General features: G+C 35.3%; 1 protein-coding gene across 7 annotated transcripts in view; it reads left to right on the top strand.

Moving 5' to 3' along the window:
* Positions 1-22,591, top strand: part of KCNT2 (potassium sodium-activated channel subfamily T member 2) — a 151,207-nt gene that overhangs the window by 45,587 nt on the left and 83,029 nt on the right. For 6 of the 7 annotated variants that reach the window (XM_055815040.1, XM_055815039.1, XM_055815037.1 and 3 more), the window contains 5 exons: positions 822-870; positions 2,777-2,836; positions 7,085-7,159; positions 7,666-7,749; positions 8,339-8,433. In XM_055815040.1, coding sequence (XP_055671015.1) covers positions 822-870; positions 2,777-2,836; positions 7,085-7,159; positions 7,666-7,749; positions 8,339-8,433 — 363 coding nt within the window. Of the gene's footprint in view, positions 1-821; positions 871-2,776; positions 2,837-7,084; positions 7,160-7,665; positions 7,750-8,338; positions 8,434-20,261; positions 20,348-21,719; positions 21,902-22,591 lie in introns of those variants that run through there. The other variant, XM_027786524.2, reaches the window with a different exon arrangement.

The following is a 22,591-nucleotide window of genomic DNA, read 5'->3' as shown; positions in this document are numbered from 1 at the left end:
ACAGAAAGACATATCCATTTCCGTCTGGAATGGGGACATTTTAAGATATAATAGTGACATTTCCATAACTCTCAAGCAATTACTTCCGTGTTCCTGATTATTCAAAGCTGCCTTTAATATTGTAATTGTTTCTGTGGTTGCATAAGTGAACTGCTGGATTGGATGTTCTTATAAGATCTGAATTCCATCAGTGCTTATACCTTGCTGAAACTCCCCCCCCCCCCCCCCCCCCCCCCCATTTAAAAAACAATTATGACTGCCAATAAATGAGTGACAGTAAGGTACTGTGCCATTGAGTGTGCCAGATCCCAGTAGTACTGTATCAAGTGCCTATTAATCTTGAATTTAGTAAATCCTAAGACACGAGATTTTTCCAAGATATGACAGCCCCTATGAGTTATGTACTATTTGTGTCATTACACAGAGAGCAAAAACTTCAGGCAAAATAATTGTCAAATTTTTTTCCTACCACAAAATATTACTCCTCTGCATCTCTAGAATCAAAAGCACAACTTGATTTATTCTTTCTGGAATCATAAAGGATGAACTAGCAGCCACTGAAGCCAGGAACAGATTTTGTTGTCACTGGGTGTTGGATTACTCCCATGGGAACTCAATGATTGGCTCTAGATTAGAAATACAAATGTCAATACTCAGTAGATAACTACTGATTTAAAACTTTTATTACTGAGAATTTGTTTAAAAGATAAGGCTGCTCTAATTTCCATTCACATGTACAAACTTTTTTCCTCTTGATTTTATTCAAAACACTAACTAGATTCTGATTAATTTCATATTTATTTTCTCATTATATTGAACAGGTCTCCTATTATTTGGGTGAATCGAAGCTTGCCTTTATGGGGATTACAGGTAATATGTAAATGGCCAATTTAACTATTTCCATTTAATAAGTGTAGACAATATTGATGAATAGCATTTTAGTGGTGTTAAAGGGTACTTGGAAAAGTTGGTATTAACAAAGAAGTCTACTTGATGGCCAAGTATAACAAAAGCACAAAGTAAAGATAAGCTGATCTGAGCTAACTGATTTGAATTTATATGACTTCACAATATATTTATAAAGTATTAAAGCTTATAACAAAATACTGTAGAATTAGATACCCTTTTCTCTTAGGATTATCGAGCTCTTTTGAGTCAAGTATTCACTGCTCTGATGATGAGTTTAAATTTCATAATTGCTTATGACTAGTTTTTGACATGCTTCATGGGCTTTCTTGTTAAATACATTAGAAAGCTAAAGTTACTTCATGGTATAGAAGCCTACATGTTCAGAGGAGTATGTCACAAAAGGTGCACTACATCAGTGCTTTTGGGGGTCCTGGAGGTCTTTTGAAGTTAGTGGCTCAATCCACAGTCTCCTGGATCCTGCTCAGTTTAAGGAATGCTTTTTTGACTTGTGGACAGTGATGTGGGAATTCTCCTTGTGAAATGCTTTTTTCTAGTAAGAATTCCTTAAGCTTCCAGAATGGTTCTACCATTATATTCTTGCACCATGCTTAGCGCAATGCCATTACTGTGGTTTGTACCTCTATGTAATACACAATTTTACTAAGACATGAAAAGACCTTTCAATCTCTTGTTCAAAGTATGCATAGTTTGAATAAATTTTGACTTAGACATTCAGATTACTGTATTCAGTTTAATTAAATACTGAGAGATTTATTTGCTTATGGTTACGGTCTTTCTCCAGTAAGTTTATTTGATAAACATAGGACTTTATACGTATGTGTATGCATGTGTATATATATGCCTGCATTCACAGTAAGGTATATACAATAGCTGCAAGCAAAGGTATATTTTTTTTAAGTATAACCTGAGTTTATGTAAAACAGTAATACTTACTTGGAGAAACTAATATATTTTGGTTACATATTTGAATAATTTTCCAATTCACAGCATCTTTTTCAAAACTAGATAATGATATTGAGAGTGAAAGTAGTGTACTCTTCTGAGTTTTCAGTAGTAGTGAGCATTGGTTTAAAATTAGAAATCCTGAGGCTTCTTTGACTTCAGGCTCCAGCTGAATTTGTGTATCTCTTTGATAGAATATTCCCACAATATACATTAAAATAGAAATATTTGCTATGCAGAGGATTTAAGTAAGTTTTGTGGTTATGTAATACGCATAAAGTTTTAAGTAGATTTTTCACCGTTTTGGTATTTGACTATTTACATATTTTTCAATTACATAATATGTATACTACATATAATCTTAGTGAAGGCTGGTAAGTTGAGCTCAGTTGCATTTGAATATTAAAATCAATAACTATTAATCTGTATCATTTTTTTGCTGTTTTCAGCTTTCTGAATTGTACACAGTCAGAAAAGTGTTTGTTTTTCCGCACATTCATAATAACCTTTCAGAAAAGTAAAGAGCTGACTAACTTCCATTATTTACAGCTTTCTCTTTCTCTGTCTTCTGAAAAGATCTTGCTACCTTTTAGGAACAGACAACTGAAACTTGAGAAACAATCTGGCAGACTATGTACGGAGCTGTCTAAAAACCATGGAAAGGCCATCCTGCAGGCTCTCTGGAGTGTTAAACTTGGAAAAGAGCAATGAGACTCAAGTCACAGCCGCTGCTTTAGTCAGAAAAATAACAATATTTAAGCTTCATGCTGAATGCTGTTAGCTGAGATGGCTTCAGAGGATGTGTGAAAAAGCTGTTTTTTACTGTCTTTTACTTTTCATTGTAGTGCTTAATGTCATATATTCTTTAGAAGCCAGTATTAATACGTATATTTTATCACTTAAGGTTTCTGTGGCTTTAATAAGTCTCTTTGAAACTCTGCTGCTGAGTTATTTAAGCTACAAGGTAAGTAATTCTAGTTACTTTTAGGTGTAAGTCATCAAAAAAAGTAAGTTAAATGTTTCAATGTAAAATTCATGTGCCTGCACTTATGCCCACACTGATGTACAAGCAGGAAATTAAGAAAACCACACATACAGAGGACAGCCTATTGTCACAGGCAGCCCTAGTCATGTTTCCCAAATTTATATGCAAACACTAATATCTAGAGAGTGGAAGTCAGAAATGAAGTTTCTGGGTTTTTTTCCGTTGTAATTTGAAAACATTCTCAAATGTGACCTTGATTTTTAGATACTGATTTTTCAAGTGCAGTTTTATATGTCTATCCGTAATGCAATGGACACGATTGTCATTGATGTCAATGCTGTAGCTCCTCAGTATCTGTAACTCAAGTTTCATGCCTCTAAAACTGCACACCAAAAACTAAGCCAAGATAGTACTTTTTGGTTTTTTTTTTTCATTCAATACCTACATACTTGTGTTATCCATCTCTCTGATGCTATTGGAACATCTTTGCAAAATGTCTTGAAATCATCTGGTGTGAATACATTATATTTTTGTATTTGCATTCTCCTTAAAAAGTTATATTTTCCTAAACTTTTTACTCAGTTTTTTTCATTACATTTTGTTATGTGCTGTTCCAGTGAGTTTTAGGTACTCTACATTTTTAGTATCTTCAGGAGAAAGAAGTGATTTATCAAAGTGAATATGAAAAGACTTGGTTTCTAAAGCTAAAAATATCTTGTAGCAAAATCTTTTTTTTTCCCCCCCCTCGATTTTTGAATTATTGACATTAAGTAGCTATCAGAGCCACCACTGGAGTTAGAAGTTGTACTTTAGTGTGCTTATCAAGTGATTATGGCATAAATATTTTTCTTAGTGCCCAATAATGCTAAAAGAATTAAAACTATCTACTGTCTAAAAATTACTCTTCTTAATCCTTATAGCATATACTGTTTAGTTGGAGATTACAGGTGCAAATCAGTTATAGGCAGAAGCAATCCAAAATTAACACATCTAGTGCCAAAACAGCGAAGAGCAATCACAATTTATATTGTTCCTGAGTTTACTGGGCAGCATTTTATGGGCATCCATTATGTTTGTGGTCTGCATCAATTTCAGTGAGTACAGAAGACGAGAGAAATATTGTCAAGTCACCTCCCATGAGCAGTTACTTACTAGTGTGCGATGAGTGTAAAGCTCTACTATCCTGATTTGCTGCATATGCCTGTCACAGAAGTTGAGGTAATTTTATGAGGCTGTCTTTCCACTTCCCATAAAGGAATAAGAGTAATGTAAGAAGAATAATAGTATTCAAATGCACTTTGGCAATCCACCTGATGCAAACACCTCCTTCTCTATGGTCCTGTCCTCGTAGTTACAATCTGGAAATGTCATGATAGAGCCATTTACCCCAGTTTTACAGCAGTCTCAGGAAGCCAAGGTGGCAGTTACTTTGTTCACTGTAAGGCATTTCTGCACTGCCAAGATGACCAAGGGAGTCTCGGTTCATGTAAGTCTGTGACAGATAACTTCTTGCCAACATTTCCAAAGCAAAAGCTTTTCCAAAAGCAATTTAGGCACAAGTCAGAGGATGAGCCAGGAAGAAAACAAGGAAAAGATGATTGTGTTTGCGTTTGTGTCCACATTGCTGGGATTTCACAAATAACCTGTAAAATAAAGCAAGCAGTCATTTGAGAGAATACTCCATGGAATTTACCTTTCCGATATCTGGTGGATGACATCTGAGAAGTGATTCAACGTGCAGAACAGTGAGGGTATAATAGTGTGTCATGCTACTAGGATACAGTTGATTTGCATTTCTTATTGTTTTTATATGGTGAGGAATGCAAAGAATGTAGCACTGTATTACATTGCTGATCACTTGGATCCAAGAATGAGTGGTTCACAGTCTGCATTCTCACAGCGTAACCCATTACATGAGGGTTCGCCCTTGGCCAGATTCTGACAGCTATATACGTTAGAACTTTCCACGGCCAAAACTCATCACATAGATCTGGCAGTCCTACTATATCACTGGCACACAGGCAATCTTAGCTACTCTTACCAGTACCGTATGCAAAATGCAGTTTTGCAGAAGACATGATGCATTTGTATGTAGAAGCCAGAATTTACAGCTGCATACATCAGTAAGTACCTGGAGCACATCTGTACAGGCATTTTGTGTGCACAAGTAAATTATGTGACATTTCTTTTCTATAATGCAGAAAAGAAACCTCTTAGCATTAAAAATGAGGAAGTTGGTAAAAACACAAAAAGGGTCAGTTGGGAAAATCAAATTTTCTTTTGATTTTATTATTCCTACAAACAAAACCTCAGCTTACCGTCTTATAATTTCATTTCTGTTTGCAGGGCTGCTTATCAAATGAAATATTTAAGGTTACTCAAGTATGTCTAACTCCCACCAAGTACAATTACATGGAAGACAATAATCCCTGCCCCATAGGTACAATGGCTTCCAGATGTGAAAAGTTAAAAACAGAAAAAGAGTTTTATATGCTATAACACTTGTATTTAATATTCAGTGGTTATATCAGATGGTTATTTGAACAGGAAAGATTAAGATGCCCTTGCAACTGAAAATATAATGCTGTACTGCACATTTTTTCAATATTGCCATGATATATACTACATTGTTATTGCATCACCTGTAATAATCTTGATATACAGAATTACTAAAGCCGTAAGTCACTGAATTTTAAATACCTTCTTTTTTAAATGTATGCATTTTCATCCCAACATTTAGTCATTCACAGTCACTGCTCAGTTGTGGAAAAGAAGTAGTATTATCCCCATCCTGTAGCTAGCAGTAAGCAGATTAAAAAGATCAGTACCACTTTTGTTGAAATATGTGGGAAGGACGCTGATTTAAATGTAAGCAGGTTCAAGTTCCAAAAAGCCTTGAAATGTAAGGAAGTGGTTGTGGCAGAAATACAGAACTTTGGTCTTGTAGTCCTAATTCAAATACTACATGCTAGATTGTCTTCCTTACTTCTTTTTCCAAAACAATAGGGAAAGAGAAAATGTAACGTAAAGATGAAAGAAGACAAATGCAAAGAAAGGACTTGGTATACTAATCTTTCTGTAATTTCACTTCATTCCTCTTCTTAATACGTATTTCTTAATAAGTTAAGATCTTGCAGAATTAGAATTAATAAAAGAAATATCCAGACCTTTGTGACTAACATGCAGAGGCTAATGAAACAAAATTAGGAGAAAATGAGCTGGTATTTTTTCTTTGGAAAATAGAACATATTTGCATTCCTCCTCTGTTTTATGTTTTGCCACGAAGTTCTATCAGAAGGATGTACAGAGAGCGCCTCATCATTCATAACAAACATTAGTATAGACTATAATAGGACAGCCACCTGTCCATAGAGTAATCAAAACAGTTGATTTGATGGTAAAATCTTCTGAGCAGGTCATGTCCTTTGGATAAGCAACTCTTAGGCTGTATTAGGGCTTTGTCTCTAGTTTTTAGACACTCTTAAGACAATAAACATTAAGGTAAGGAAAGCTTTGGCACCATCACAAGCTATAGCATTGCAATGCAGGATTTTAAATATTTAGAGTCTTCTAAGAAAAAGAAGTAGAAATAGTTGTAGGTAAAAGAATTTGCCAGCAAGGCAGTCTGCTACTTGTATGAAGAGTCACTGGAAAACGAGAGTTATTAAACAGATAAATTCCTTAGGACAGGAACTTCTTATCTGTGTGTAAGTCTGCATGTAAAAATGAAAGTAAACTAACCTTTGAAGAACAAAAAAGCAGAGATAAGGTGTCTGTGTATGATTCCAAGGTACCTAAAAATGCAATAGTAGAAAACAGGAGCATATTATTCTCTGAGATAAATGCATGTCCTCATTAGCTGAGAGAATGAGTTGACTAGTTAATGCAATTAAAAATCTTCATTTGAGCTATGTTACTAACTAGGTCATAGCAAGGAAGTATATGGTCATATGGAAATAGAGACCTGCTCTAGTGAAAATACAGGTTTAAAATTACATATTTTTACCTGTGCAGTACATTATGATAAACAGGAGATAAATAGGCCAGAGTGGCCTGTATTCTATATTCACTTTTGACGTATGTGTTTAAGTCTGAGATGAATGGTCTTTCTGAAATTCAGCTAGTGGGAGAGACTCCCTATGTGACATTGGAATATCACAAATATTTCTCATCAGAACTATACGTAAGCCTACTGTGACATGATGGGGTTTTTTCTTTTCATTGAAGGGAAATATCTGGGAACAAATCCTGAGAATACCCTTTCTCCTGGAAATAATTAATGCTGTCCCTTTCATCATCACGGTAATCATATTTGAATTAATACATTTGCACATTGCACTTTCATAGCTGCCAAATACTTTTAATTTTTATTGAAGTAAATTTGAACCATATATGGATGACAGATTTGTGTCTGTGGGAACAGAAATCTGTCAACAAGAAGAAGAAGATAGTTAGCTACATGAATGAAGTAATAATACAGATGAGTTTCCCCTTCCTCCCCAATAGGGGATAAATAAAAACAAAACCTTCTAAGTCAAACTACAACACAATTAATAAAATAGACTAGCTAGATAAAAAAATCTAAGAATATCTGGTGTCTGCAATGAAAATTGACTGTGCTTATTTTATCAAATTATCTTACATACAGTTAATCACAAAGGAAGAAAAAATATTATTTAAAGCCATATCTCACATTAGAAACATGTTAATAATAAGTATTTTTCCCAAGTGTTTCATTGCTGCTTGAATAGAAAAGCTCTATCCTTGAATAGAAAAGTGTTTAACAAATTTGTTAATTTTTCTTTCAGATTTTCTGGCCAGTCCTAAGAAACCTGTTTATTCCTGTATTTTTAAATTGTTGGCTGGCAAAGCATGCTTTAGAGAATATGATTGTAAGTATGAAAAAGGAAATAACTATTTTTGACTTTCTATTTTTTTAGTATATTGTCTTTAGTAGGATTTTCACAGTGCAGTACACCGTCCAGATTTAATAGACAGCTAACTAGATGTGTATTTAGATGATACAAATGGTCAAGCATTGCTAAACTTCTTTCTGCATTACAATTATCAAAAATTAAGACATCAAGTGAAATCTCAATTAGTAGAAATTGTTACTGTGCCAACAGGGAAAGTTGGAATAGCTAATTCTTTTGCTGCTCTTCCATTCATATACAATTGCAGGGGACTCAACTGCTATGCCTTAATTGGTCCTTGCAGCCTGTAATTTGTAAGTTAGACATAAGCAGACAGACCTTAGGGCAGCTTCCAATAGTATCAGGCTTGTGCAAGGATGAACAAAGAACTAGTTAAATAATCACAGAATCACAGCTGGCTCTTTCACAGACTTCTATATGATCAGCAAATTCTAGAGTGGTTTTGAATGACTGCATTTTATCAAGGCACTATATAATTCTTCTATAGAATCAGCTCATGCCTTATTAATTGAAAACAAAATATAACACCTATTTTCCATTAATATAGAATGATCTTCACAGAGCCATCCAGCGCACACAGTCTGCAATGTTTAACCAGGTCCTCATTTTAATATCTACCTTACTGTGTCTTATCTTCACTTGGTAAGTGGCCAACCCCCCGTTGTTTTTATTATATATTGGCTTTTCTTCCTTTACTACATGGTGATAAAACAGGCATTGTGCAAATCATGCATTGAAATATAAAGAGTAATGTACTTGAAATGAAAGTGTTAACTAGTACCTGGTACTGCTGGGGTCCTGACACACTGGGTTTGGAAACAGAACTGCATGCATGGGAAAGGGAATCATTCTCAGCCTAAGGAAGGAAGTACAGATGATGAAAAAACACGGGAGAAAGGAGGAAATTTACATGCACACCAAGAAAGCAATCTCAGCAGAAAAGTCACTCAGATTCGAAGAGTACTAAGGTCACCTTCCTCTGACTGATAGGCCAGACAGAGAAAAATATGCAAGATCGCTCTGGTGACCAAGTCAGGTTCACAAAGGGACTTTGGGGACAGCTGTTAATAATCTAGATTCCAGAAAATGTAGGTTTTATTTATCTAGGTTACAGAAAGTAGTGGATAGTAGATTAAATGCGTTACTCTGAGTAACTTTTTTTGCTGCAAAACCTGGAAAACTTAAAATTGATGGGAGTTTGGGAAACATTAAGGAAAAAATTTTGAGGGCATTAAATGTAAACATACTTGGTTAATGGAATCCATGAGCTACATGCTACTGGAGGCTAGGAAAAGATCCACAGGAAACACCACCTGATTGCTCCGTTTTTGTTGTATGCCTTAGGGGTCTGCTGTTGACCAGGGCTGGAGACAGATAAAGTAGACTACATGAGTCTTTGGTCTCTGGTAGTATGGAGTATGGTCATGCTTATGTCTGTATAAATGCACAGTGGTTGTAATGTAACTTGGTAGCTTACTTAACATACAGAATTTTCTGAGCAGTAGTGTCTGAGAAGTGAGTATCATGTCTGGGAGAGAAAAAAAAAATAGAGGAAGAATGTGTATGTTACAAGAGAGTGCAGAAAGGGGCAGTGAAGAGAGATGCTGCTGTGTGGAAAGGCTGAACCACCTCTATGCATGTGGCCAGACAGGCTGCCTTTGGGTCAGCACACTTGTAAAGTTTGCTCTGTCATTTTGAAGACACTGTGATTTTCTGTTACTTTATTTCTCTAGCTTGTTTTTCTGATAGCCACTGTTACATGCTGCCAAATGTTTTTGGTAATAAACAAATAATGGCTTTTTCCAGTCTTGTCCCTTTGGGTCCTTTATTCAAGAGGAGTTGTTTGTTCTAGCTAGTGGCTAACCAAATGGTCTGATTTTACTCTTTGTCTTATGGCCTCACAACTGCATAATGACAAATGCTGCAAGTTCTAAACAATAACGAATTTACCTGGGATTAAATTTGGTATTATGGCCCTTTGAGAGGAAATTTTATATGAATAAGGACTACAATACTTGAACCAGAATGCATAACATTCTATCGCTGTAGCATTTGGACATTTTTAATTGGGTCTAATTTTGCTTTTTTTTTTTTTTACAATAAAAAGTGCTCTGTAGTAAATGCGCCTTACCTTTTTTCACTAACCTACTTCAATATTTTACTGAACTGCTGCAAAAAAGCTGTATCTAGTTCTCACTGAAGTAAGCTAGTTAACAAGATTGTTTCCTAAGAACTCACTGTGATGATCCCTGGTTGAATGAGGCATAGAAGCTGCAGCTGAACAGAAAGAACATCATGCTCACCACCAGGCATTTTGATAACTGACAGTAAACATGCAGAAAATGGCAAGCTCACCTACAGTAATTATGTCTGGTCTCAACAGCCACAGATACCAGCTCGTATTAAATACTGACCTAACATTGACCCTTCTAGACTGCAAAATAAGCTAAATAGGGTGAAAACACCCTGTAATGCAATAACGAAGGAAATCAAGGAGTTTTGGAATTATAAAAACAGTTGTTCAAGCATCTGCAGCTTGCCTAAGCCAGAGTTCTGTTCAGGCAATTGTTACTATTGCTTACATGAACACACATAGTAGCATTTTTACAGTTTTTTACCCAGCTATGTATGATTTTATATTACAGAGTATATGTTTAAAAAAATCTAAAAATTTCTCTATAAACAGTCAAAATTCTTAGCTTAATCTTTTTTATTATGTTGTGTGTATGGGGAATTTGAGACAGTGTTTCATTTTAAGAGACATCATTTAGAGCTTACATGAGTTTCTTCGTGCTGAAAGAGGAGCAAAGTCCATTTCCAGAATCTGTCCACTTAAGGATGGCTTTCACCAGGTTGATCTTTCGCATTTTCTGCAACAGCAAGGAGTAACAAAGTGCATTCCCCCCAAATACGTACGGGAGCCAGCACTAGACTTATCCATACATGTAATGGAGCACAACACAAAAAAATTCTGAGCTAGCACTGGTCTGGTTTCATAATTACGTGTTGGTTACATTTAGAGATACTACCTTGGTCAGTGAAGTACCATAGCTTCAGTAATGTAAAATTAATAAGCCTAGATCAGTAGCTTGAATACAGTGCTTACACTTTCAAAGCACTTTCCCATTAGAGATATTCAGTACCATGGGGACATGCTCCTGGTGTGCTTTTGGCACCACTGATAACTGCCCTCACTGTGTCCCCCTCTGACCAATGACTTTCAGTCACTGTATGGATTAAATTGTAATACCACAGCCCCTCTTAGTTGTGGTTGACAGGCTTGCTTTTACCATCTGCTTCAATAGAAACATTGGCTTCTCAGCACTTCTGAAGTCAATATAATTTTACAACATAGGGTCCTTTTCAAAACCATGCTTTTTTGTCAGACACATAGAAAGGGTTGGCATGTAGCTTCATATGGGCATTACACCATTTTATAAGAAGTCCAAGATGGTATGAAGGACAGAAAGACTGTTCTTTCTACTTCCGTTTTTTATTGGTTCAGTTAGACTGGTGCACCGAGAAAGTGCTTTCTTACTGGTTCGAGACCGAAACCTTTGTAAGACTTTTGATGGTCATTGCTGTGAGAAGGTGTAAAACAAATAAATGCTGAAACGTATCTACTTTCCAGTGATTAGTTCGTATCTAGAATATATGCTCCTTAATCAACTTTTCAGAATTTTAGGTATATTTTGAACATATTTAAAAGCAGTTTTTTGCTGAGGTGTGAGATTCTTTCTTTACTTCCATGTACGACAACAGAAACCTGTAGTTCTGCATGGAGTACAAAACAGCTGGATATGTACAAGCATATTGGAGCTGACATGTCTCCACTGAAATTTCTGAAAGTACAGTTTTGCTGCAGAATGTATATTGTAGGATCTTTTCTGAAAGTTTGTGTGTTTATAGAGTAAGAGGGTATTTATATCAGAAGACAGTTATGTCTGATCTTTGTATGGGTGCAAGTTCAGTGAGTAGGAATGTGCATCTGCCATCTATCTGTCTAGCCAGAGCTTAAATTATGCTCTCTCAAATGTGGAAGAACTGTTTAGTCTCAGTCACTTAGAAGTGCCTCAGCACAGCCAGGATCCTGGGAAAGAACCTGGCTGGACCTCCTGGTCTCTCCTGATAGTTTACAACGGAGGGAGAAAATTTGGTATTTCTAAGCCTAGTACATTTCTACTTCTACTTGTTCTTCTAATGTGTAGCCAGCAGCATTGCATTTGTTACCATTTGACTGGTGATCTTTCTCAACGGAAGTTTTCTTTAAAGATCAGTTTGAGGGATCTATCTTATGCATCATAGCTGCTATAAAATGGTGTATTATAGAAAACTGTTAAAAAAATTATAAATGCATATAAAGGAGCTCCTCAACTTTCCTTCTGTCTGCATATAATAAGTATTTTCAGAATAACTTCTACCATAGCAAGCAGAAAATCCACATAAAATTTATTTAATTCTGCCTCATGCATCATCAGCAAACCTGTCAGTTACATATCCACAACAGAATGTTACAAGTGGTGGTTACACCTGTAGATGCATTACAACTTTAAGGCTTATAACTCAGGTGCAAGCTTTCAGATGAAAAGTTGAAAAAAATAAATTATCTAATGTTTACAGCTAATTGGCTGATCTCACAGTTCTTAGAGATCATTATTCAAGCTCTTCTTTGCACTCAATATAGTGGGAAAAGGCTCCTTCTGTATTTTTGTATATAGTTCAACGTTATTACAGAATAAACAGTAATCACATAATAAATTTTTTGTCTATTCCACTCCTTGATTTTTGATGATAATTGTGTATGGATCTGGGAGTAGAACTCATATGCAGAACAATAAATTCATAAGACCAACTCTGTGTATCTGTAGTTTACAGATTATATACCAGGATATTTTTTTCTCTTTTCTTCTGATTTCAAAGACAGATTAAGCTATCCAATAATTTTTCCTTCTTTAAATACCTCAGAGGCCTCCTAACCAGAGCAATTGTATATATACTGAAAGAGGTATACAGACTGTTCAGCAATCTCTGTTGATAGAGTTTTAGTGAAAGTTACAGACCTAGTCAAAGTATATGTTGTGTCATTTAGCTAATGGATGTTTGCACTTGTTTGTCAAATGGAATACTAATTATTTCTGTAAACTGTACAAGAAGAAAAATGACACTGAATGACTATTTCAGGCATCTTTCTGTGACACAGTGAATCATCTATTAAGACTTATTTTGCTTTTTAAGTCAGTGTTACTCATATATCACCAGTGTAGAATGATTAGCTTGTGAAAAAGGTGGCTACAAACTGAGATGGACGTTTATTTTTTTCATACTGAAGACTAAGAAACCTGCACAGACTTTGCTTGTGTCTTCTTTGAAAGCTCACTGAGGTCAGTCTTAACATTTTTTACCCTTTGGTGCTTTCAACATCAGAAAATTAGGATTTTTCCATACACTGATTTACAGAATAAACATAGTATGCCAGTACTGTAGCCTCAATGTCAATTACACAATCAAAATTCTCATCTGGAGGGAACAGTGTAAGTTCCTTGTAAGGATGAAAACAAATCCAGACAACAGTCTAGTCCAAACAAGACAAACTAATACCTTCAGATCTGGAACACTTAGGTTACAGAAAAAACCCAACCAAACAAAAAAGGATCAATCCACATAAGGTTAGTCAAAATAAGTCATCTCAGTACTCTGGTTCCCTTTATTATCAATAAGTAGAGGCAGACACCTTAGAGGGTAATGCAGATGCGAAGGGAACTTAATCACCACATGGAGGTCTGTGCTTCTCTGCCCTTCTGTGTTGATTATATCAGGAGCCTACAATGGCAGTTCTCCAAGAAAGATGCCTAGCATTAAGTAGGATGAACTTGAGGAGTGTTGGTGGATTACATAATGTAGAATAAAATGTGTTTTTTGGGTCTACAGTTCTTTCTGTAATGTTATGTTTTGTTCTACAGCACTCTCAGTGCTCGGGCCCAGTCTCAGTTTGATTTAAAGAGATTTTCTGCGTTCAAAAAGAGCACAAAAATAAACTGTAGTTCTGTAGTTTAGTTTGATAAGATCCAATTATTCTGAAGTGGTAAAAGCACACGAAGTCTCAGGCTCTAATGGACTAAACAGGAGTTGCAGAACTTAAATCCCAGAATATGATAGAACATTAATTGAAAACTCTTAAGTAACTGTAAATAATACAAAATAAATTATTCAATTTTTTTAAAAAAATCCCACAAGGTATTAAAATAATAGTGCTTGTGCTTTTCTTTCTTTGAAATAAAGCAAATCTGTCAGGAACTTGCTTGTTTCAAACAAGGGATCTCTGTATTTTCTGTTTTGAAATATTCCTATACAGTGCTCTTCAAACATAAACAAATCTAGAAGTAGGCCAGGTAGCACCTTGTAAATCCATTGTTTTCAACTTCCACCCTACTCTTGTCCTACTTCTCGATTGCTGGGATCGAGGCAGTGTGTAAGGGTAGTTTTCCTGTGGGTCAGTACCATTAGAACTGAAGTCTGCTTCGGGCAGTACCTTAACTCTTCCTTACGTGATGAAACAATGAAAAGGCTGTGCAGCCTCCAGAATGTCAATAACAAAGCATTTCTTAAAATACCCATTTGTCATTTGCAAACAAATAATCTATCAATTCGATTAGACTTTATCTGAAATATCGCTTTCTGGGAAAAGCTGTGTGCATCACCTCAAGGACAACACTTTCATCAGCTTTTGGAGGAGAAAAACACTGTACAGTATATTTCTTGGGTATAGAAATTTCTGAGGTGGCTTTGCTAAAATCTGCTGTATGGGACGCATGTGAAAACAGAGGCTTGCCACAAATAGTTGTCAATCTAGATTATTTATGTTAAACACAAATTCAGATAAAATTCTTGCTGTTTCTAATGGAATACGGACTTACGGGTTGGGCCACGCCTTTTTTACCTTTGCTAGCACGGGGGACCATTTGCTTACATCTGCATTACTAGTGCTTAAGGGCCAAAGCCTTTGAGAAGGCGCAATGAGAATGAAAAATTACAATGAGAAAATGCAATAAAACCCCAAACTTGTTTATTGGATTAAGGCTTTTGCACGTTTTTAGGCAACTGTTGTATTGTCACAACAAAGAAATATTACCATGTATAAATTTATTTTCTTTCTTTCCCCTTTGGTGGATACCATGGTAATTGTTATAACACATTTGTAAAAATATTTTTACGTGTGTAAGTTCAAGAGTTCAGATCTTAAAAAAGCATATGGGTGATTAGAGCTGTTAAGAATGCTGCTTAAAGAGGACATGGACTTAGGCAACTGAAAAATTGGTTAGTTGTTTGTGAGAGGCAGAACAGAAGTGTTTATTGTAGGGAGAGCAGAAGTAGTGAAGCCCAATCAGAAGTCTTTTTGGCTACCCATCAAACATGGTTTCTATGGAAACCTAGGTAATTATACAGTGATTTTCATGCTATTTTAGTTATGAATTTGGTAGTGACATAATATTTCCTTTGTTAATCTTTTTAGATGATTCTCCATATTTCTAAAATAATTAGGTCAGCATCTTTCCCATGCGACAAGCAGGGAATTCTTTGTGTAACTGATGTAATGGAACGTTTAAAACTAGACACTGACACCGGTGAAATTAACAATAATTCCAATAGTCTATTTATTGTGGTCTGTGGAAGAAAGTCAAAGGTTAGCGAGTTCAATCTAAATTATCTTCTGGCTGTGACAGATACATTTGTAGTCATCTTGTCGTCTTCTGAAAATAAAAAATAATCAGAAAGACACAATGGTAGCTCAGAAAGCTACACTTCATAAAACCTCTATAAAATGGAGTGTCAACATCATATTATTTATAAACAAATCCTTCTATTTTTTAGAAATAGAAATTTTAGAAATTTTTTAGAAATCTAAATATTAAATTAAGGAAGTAAACAGTATGATTGAGAGATTTCTGTTGTTTTATTGCACCCTGGAAGATGAGTCGGAGCTTCAGGTACTTGTAATATTTTCAAGTTACAATCAAAGCTGTGCTGATTTTCTAGCACAGGTTGTGGATCATTTATTAACCTGAAAATCGTTAGTTCCAGACTAAATTTAAGATAAAGGTGAGCAAAGTTAAAGTTCAATAAATTTGAAAGACAGCATAAATTTATCCACATTTTCTGTTCTCTATTGTTCTACCACACAATATTTTAATATTTTGTATGAGTAAATCACCCATCAGCAATTAATGCAATGGAAATGTCACAGTCTAGTAGTGTGTTCTTTAAATCAGTATTATTAATTGATACTAGGAAGAATTTTCAGCACGGCTTGCAAGACTTTTACTCTTGGTGGGAGTTAGACATTTAATTACTTGCCATTCTGAAAGTTCCAGCCTCTATCTTGTGAATCATTTGTGATCAGTCTCTTCTAATAATCTTTTCTGCTATGTGAAGGTACTGAAAATTCAGTCATCAGAATATGCATTTTTAAGTAACGTGTAAAAATAGATTCAAAACCAAACTCCTGCCCAATAAGGAGATAAAATGTCTCTCACGTTCTTTCCCAATATTTTCCCCGTAAGTTTCACATGATGTAAAAATGTGTCTCAGATAACAAATGCTGCTAATATTCAGAATAATCTTGACAAGTTTTCTTTGAAGATGCACTGAGAATATTTGGGATACAAATTATTTTACACAAAATATTATGCATTCTGAATATGCCATTGGGCGAAGAATTTTTTGACCTTTATTATCATATCTTGTAAAACAGTAATAATATTTCCAGATACCATGACAAGTAAAGGTTGTTCTGGAAGTAAAGGCCAATTACCGTTATGAAAAGAGGAAAAAAGGTAAATTATTTTGAGTCATATAGCACTTGGACTGTTAGAAATACAATGCTAAAAGACTACATCTCCATAGCATCTTTTCATTGGGAATTATATTTTGAATTCTGTGGGAGATAAATAAAATCAAGCTGCTACCACTATTAACTAATCATGGCTTGCCAGCATGTGTAAAGCAACACATAAAATTCCTCAAAGTTAATCTAAATGCAATCTTGTCCTTGTTCATCTGCAAGAGCATACCACAAGATAGAGTGACTTTAAGGAATATGTAAAGTTTTAGTAAAATTAACAATTAAATTAGTAAAGCCTGCTTTAATTTTCTGTGTCACACTGGTGTACATAAGGACAGAACTAGGGCCACAAAATATAATTCTGTAATTGTCATGTGAACCCCATGATGTAATAAAGGGCAATTTATTGAAAATCTGGAAGTGATTATCCAAATAGCATGAACAAATAAGATGTCAAAGAGAAATAGAATGCCATATTTCATTACAAAATCATCAATTACCATATTTTAATGCGTGCAATATGCGTTTGAGATATGTCTGTCTTCAGAAGTATCAGTACTTGAAAAAGATCCAAAGAAAAAATGCAGTCAGAGAAAAGGTTTTGGGGGTTGAGACAAAGGGAACTATGGAGGTAAACACAGCAGGCATGCAAAGGGATGCAAATTAGGATGTGGGTTCTCTAGTAAGCTTTCCATTGGTTTATAAACATACATGCACACATACACCTGCTGCTGAATCACAGGCTTGTAAGTAGATACCTTGTGTGAAAATGTAGATGTTACATATGCCAAATATGCATGTTACTTTCAGAACAGAGGTGACAAGAATAACTTTGCTAAAATAAAATGCTAGAATAAAAGTTGATCTGGAATACAACCAGAATCTTCAGGCTGTGAAATACTGTATCATCATATGGGTAAAAGAAATCTTAGGTTTTGCTTTGGTTTTGCGAGGACTTCAATAAAAGCAGGTATTCTCCTTAAAGGGGCAATTTGTTATATAGAGTAAGTATTAAAAACCTCTGTCTTCCATCTCCTTTATTACATGAAGGCATTGTATTTGCACTTTGCAGTAAAAACAAAATCCCGATAGTTGCATGCTGTCTTTCAGAATGTTATATCATTTTAGGCAGCAGCAAATAGAATGCCATGTGTAACAACAGATGACTAATTATGTTGAAGATGCTACTTCACCATTTAAAATTCAATGCCTGGCAGGAAACCATCATTACTCACAATTCCTGGCTCAGAAATGAAGTTGTCGTTAGCATCCAGACGTTTAAAAAACAAAAAAAAGTATCTTTCATTGACTGATTCATTAGGCTGACAAACTATTTATTTTACTTTACTAAAATTTGGTGTTTATGGTGATTTACACTAACAAATTTAACTGTATTATTAGATGCCATCGGTTACTCTGGTTCTCTGATGAGCAGTAACTCATTATGGTGATTTGTGATCAATATAGTTCTTTAGTGATTTCTTCACTTATATTGTCCATTTCATATTTCAACTGTATTTTAAGGGTGTGAAGTTTAGCAAAGTTAGAATTTCTCATATCAGAAAGTACAGTTTAAAAAGATAGTGATACAACTTTGGGCATACTAACAGAAGCTGGCACCAGCTACCAGAAATTAGTCACTTACACTCTGTTTGTATTAGGCATAACTTTATGGAATATTGAAGGGACATCTCAGAGGCTTTGGCAGAACTAGGGATGTGATATGAGGTGATCTAAAAGAAGACAGATGCTAGTGCATTTACAATGGATTTTAAAAGTCAAAAATTCTCATTTTTCTCTTCTGTATACTAGGTATTCCATTAGAAGTTGCTGTAATGTTTAGGCAGATGTTTTTTAAAGAGGTGAAGATGAGAGGTGTAGGCAGACATCCAACATAATATCATGTTTGGGCGAAAAACAAATACATGTAAAATTTAAATGTCCATGGATTCCTTGAATTCACCTGTGTGTGATATTTTTTGCATTTGCAATAGATGGAAAAAAGCAAGCAAAACATGCCAGGGATGTCATGTACCAGAGTCACTTACTGAGCTTAAGTAAAGGAAGCGAAGAATAAAAAGTATGGTTCATTACAAAAATGTTACTTGTAAACTCAATCTCTGAAAATTTCTCCTGGACTTCAATGAAAGTCTTTACCATAACATACAAGTCTGTCAATCATGTGACCTAGTCACAAAAATTAAATGTCAGCTTGATGTCAAGGAGTGTTAAAAGTTTAATCTCTAAATGGTATCTTATCTCCAATAAATTTGTATTTCTAGCACTGTTAACAGATACTGCTTTCCATTCCCCCTCTCCCCCACAAAGCAGAAGTCTGTAAATAAAGACCCTTTTGGGTGTAATCCAAATAAACAGCACTCTGATTAATGAGTTCTGTACTTTGGCAATTAAAACCTTCTCCTAAAAAAAATTAAAAATACTAGTTTATATTGAGTTTTGTTACCTCTCAACCTCATTAAAATATCTAACTGTATATTTGTAAAGAAACTCAAATGTAAGCCTAAAGTTGGATATATGCTCCCATTCTTTGCAAAAACATAGTTATGTTTTTTCTGTTTGTGGAAGTGGCACATTTCTGCAATATAGATGAAAAATTATATATACTGTGCATTATAGTGGAAGTGCCTGAGTCACAGAATAAGGAAGAAAAAATAATTGGTATTCATTTAGTAAACAATTAAGTACAAACCGTGGGTTGACTTTGCAGACTGAAAATTTAACAAGAGGTGTGAAATCAAATTGTTGGTTCCTTTGGGCACAGAATACCATACGTGATTCTACAGCAAAGCAGTATGTTTACTAATATATTACAAAAGGATTACGAGATCATGTGAGGGATGAGGCTATTTAAAGGTATCCAATACATTACTGTCTCCTATAATTGCATGCATTCTACTGCTTTGCTTAACTCCACAGTGTAAGAACAAAACACTTCATGGCCTTCCAATAAACTTTTGAATTACCTTTTCATATTTTCACAACATCTATTATTACTGGCCTACATTTATGATGAACCTTACTCAACTGCTGAGAACAAGCACAGGTACTTAATTTGCTTTTCAATTTAGAGTGTGTTAATATCAACAAATTAAATACAGTCCTCTGTTTTGCAAGTTTTTTATCATTAGTGATAAGCCGTGAAAACGGTCATGAAAGTATTTTATGCAAAGAAGTTAAAAATAAAATCATTAATGAGAAGGTAGAGCTTCATGTGAGCATGTATGTACATTTACTAGAATTAGATAAATACGGCAGAAAGAACGATTGTGGGTCACGTTTCAGCTGTGCTCCTTTACTCGATCTCTTTTTGTTAATTTTGCTAAAACTAAAAAAGAAAAAAAAATGCAGAAAATAAAGATTCAGGCAACTTCAAAGTGAACATGAAATACTTCATCTTGAATATTCAGAGTGGAAGTCTAATTTTAAGGTCTGTAGTGAGCATGTACTAAGTATAAAATCTTACTGAATGTTCTCCATGGACTAAGCAATCGTATGCCAGACAAAACATAGCAGAGACTGAACTATATAGTGTGCTGTCAGTCACGGTGATCTTCTTCTTCCTCCCCTGCCTTCATCTTTCCAGTATTATGATCAGTAATCCTGTATTATTTACTTGAATTGGCTCCCCTCTTCACTTACACGTATGCCTGCTGTTTTTTGGTCATCCTGATACAATCCGTGCTCTTCCTTTAAATCGTGAGTATAATCAAGCACACTCCATTGAGAAGACATGTAACATTAGAGAGGATACTTCAAGGTCAGGAACTGCAGGCTTGTTTACGACAAAAATGTTTGTAATGAGACTGCAGTGTACTTAGGCTAGGAGGGACACGGAGCTGATTCACCCGGCATCAGAGAAAGTCTGTTCTTGCACCACGAGTACGCTACGCACACTGAGTTATTACTACAGGTTCTTTTTTTAATGCAGACAGAGTATTTCAGGGGAGAATCCTTCCATACTGGTTTTGTTTATTCTTTCATTAAAAATGTGTTACTCCTCCCAGTAGAAGCAGGACACTGAATTAGAGTGTCTAATTACTTTTGCCTAATCCAATATGGCCTTTTTTTCTGTGTCAGTCCTTTCAGAAGCTTCATCCATCCAACTTGAGAATCTTTTTACTCTTCTTACCATCTCTCTCCATCACTGTCATAAAGACGAAAGAAATGGGATGTGTTTGAATTCAGTCATAGATGACGAATATGAAGCTGGATCTTCCATATCACCAGTAGCAATCTAACCAAAGGAGCAAATAATAAAAAAAAGAAAGATAAGCAGCAGTGCTTCCACAGTAGATATAACCTGATCTTAGAATTTTAAAAAATTTAGTTTCCATTTCTTTATTACTATTGGCTTCTCTTAGCCAACCTTCTATGATTCAAAAATTTTTATTTTTTTTTTTAACAAATCTGATTATTAAAATCCAAGTTTAGCATCTTTAAAATCTGTCAGGTACATAATTAAACAACTTCTGTAGTGGTAGTGGTACAATAACCAGGCTTTGGAAATTGGATATAATTTTCAATGATTTACCCCAAAACAAACTTAGGTTCAGACAGATACCCAAACACAGTCCTAGAGTTCATTAGCATTTTTTTGAGGTTTTCTTCATATTTTTGAGGATTTTTATTAATTTTTATTATTTATGCTAAGAGGATAACTGTGGACTGCACTCTTGTCACTAGGAAATGAAATATATATATATATATATACCTGGTCATAATCAATACCTCTGCCTCCAATTCCTATCCTGATTCTACATGGGTTAGTTAATTCTTACACATTTAATAAATATTTAGATAATGAGTCTTTCAATTGTTAATTCAGTTTGATCAAGGGGTTGTGGGCGGTTTGCATGACAACTGTTGCACCCTTAAGGGTGTTTCAAAACCACCTCAAGGAATGTCATGGTCCAAAGCGTAACATAGTGGGTGTATTAAATTAGAAGTCTGCATTTGAATTTTCCAGCACAGCACATATGATTTCTGAATATTATAAATAGATTACCTAATTATTCTTCCTGAGAAAGGCAAGGTATGTAGTATTATCTAATTCTGTGATGCCCTGCAGGTGCAGGGTGTCTGGTGGTTGAAGTACTGACTGCATGACTGATTTCCTGAAGAGTTGCTGGCTACTTCAGACTCCAGCTGCAGCAGGATTGATCCACTGATGTTCGAATGCCATGGCTTACTTTGTTTAACGTCAAGGCTCTGGGGAGCTCTGGGGCAAACTGAAAGCATGCAAAAATACAGGTAGTTCTTTGGACTTACAGACTGAAGGGTGCACAGACCTTTTTAGGGGAATGGGCTGAGCTGAGTGCTGCCCACAGTGGGACTCCACTTGTGCCGTCTCAATTACCAGGGTTGTTTTATTGCAGCTCCACTTCTCATTTCACAAGATGCAGCAGCAGGAGTAGAAAAGTTCTCACTCGGTTTCAACAAATATTTATAAACAGTTGGTCATTTCATAATATCCTATTCTGCTTACCAAGATGTTCTGCAGTTTCTAGAAATCACATGGCTTACTAGTGGAAGTTTATTTTTATAAGTTGAGCTTTTGCAACCATTAGCTGCATATAACATACTGATCTTTGGGGAAGGAAGATGCTTGTGTTAGGCACTATGGGTAAACAATAATGCTTATTATTAAAGCACCATAATTTAGGATAACGATACAGTTGGAATACAAAAAAAAAAGTGACCTTTCTGGCTGAAGTGACATTCAGAATTCATTTCTGACATGGTGGGATTTCTGTGCAGTGAAAGAAAGTTCTGCACCCCTACCTCAGCTTGTATTCAAAGTCCCACAGAACCAGAGAGCTTGATTCCAAGTCTGTGGATGTAATCTGAGTCCCTTCACTACCATGATTCTGAAAAAAAGGGAGAGTGTTGTATGAATATGTGCTGGTCTGTGAAAAGAAAATATTCTGGAAAAATAGAAAG

This window comes from Falco peregrinus, chromosome 10 (assembly GCF_023634155.1).
Source record: "Falco peregrinus isolate bFalPer1 chromosome 10, bFalPer1.pri, whole genome shotgun sequence".
Taxonomy (NCBI): Eukaryota; Metazoa; Chordata; class Aves; order Falconiformes; family Falconidae; genus Falco; species Falco peregrinus.
This window is presented reverse-complemented; position numbering and strand designations above follow the sequence as displayed.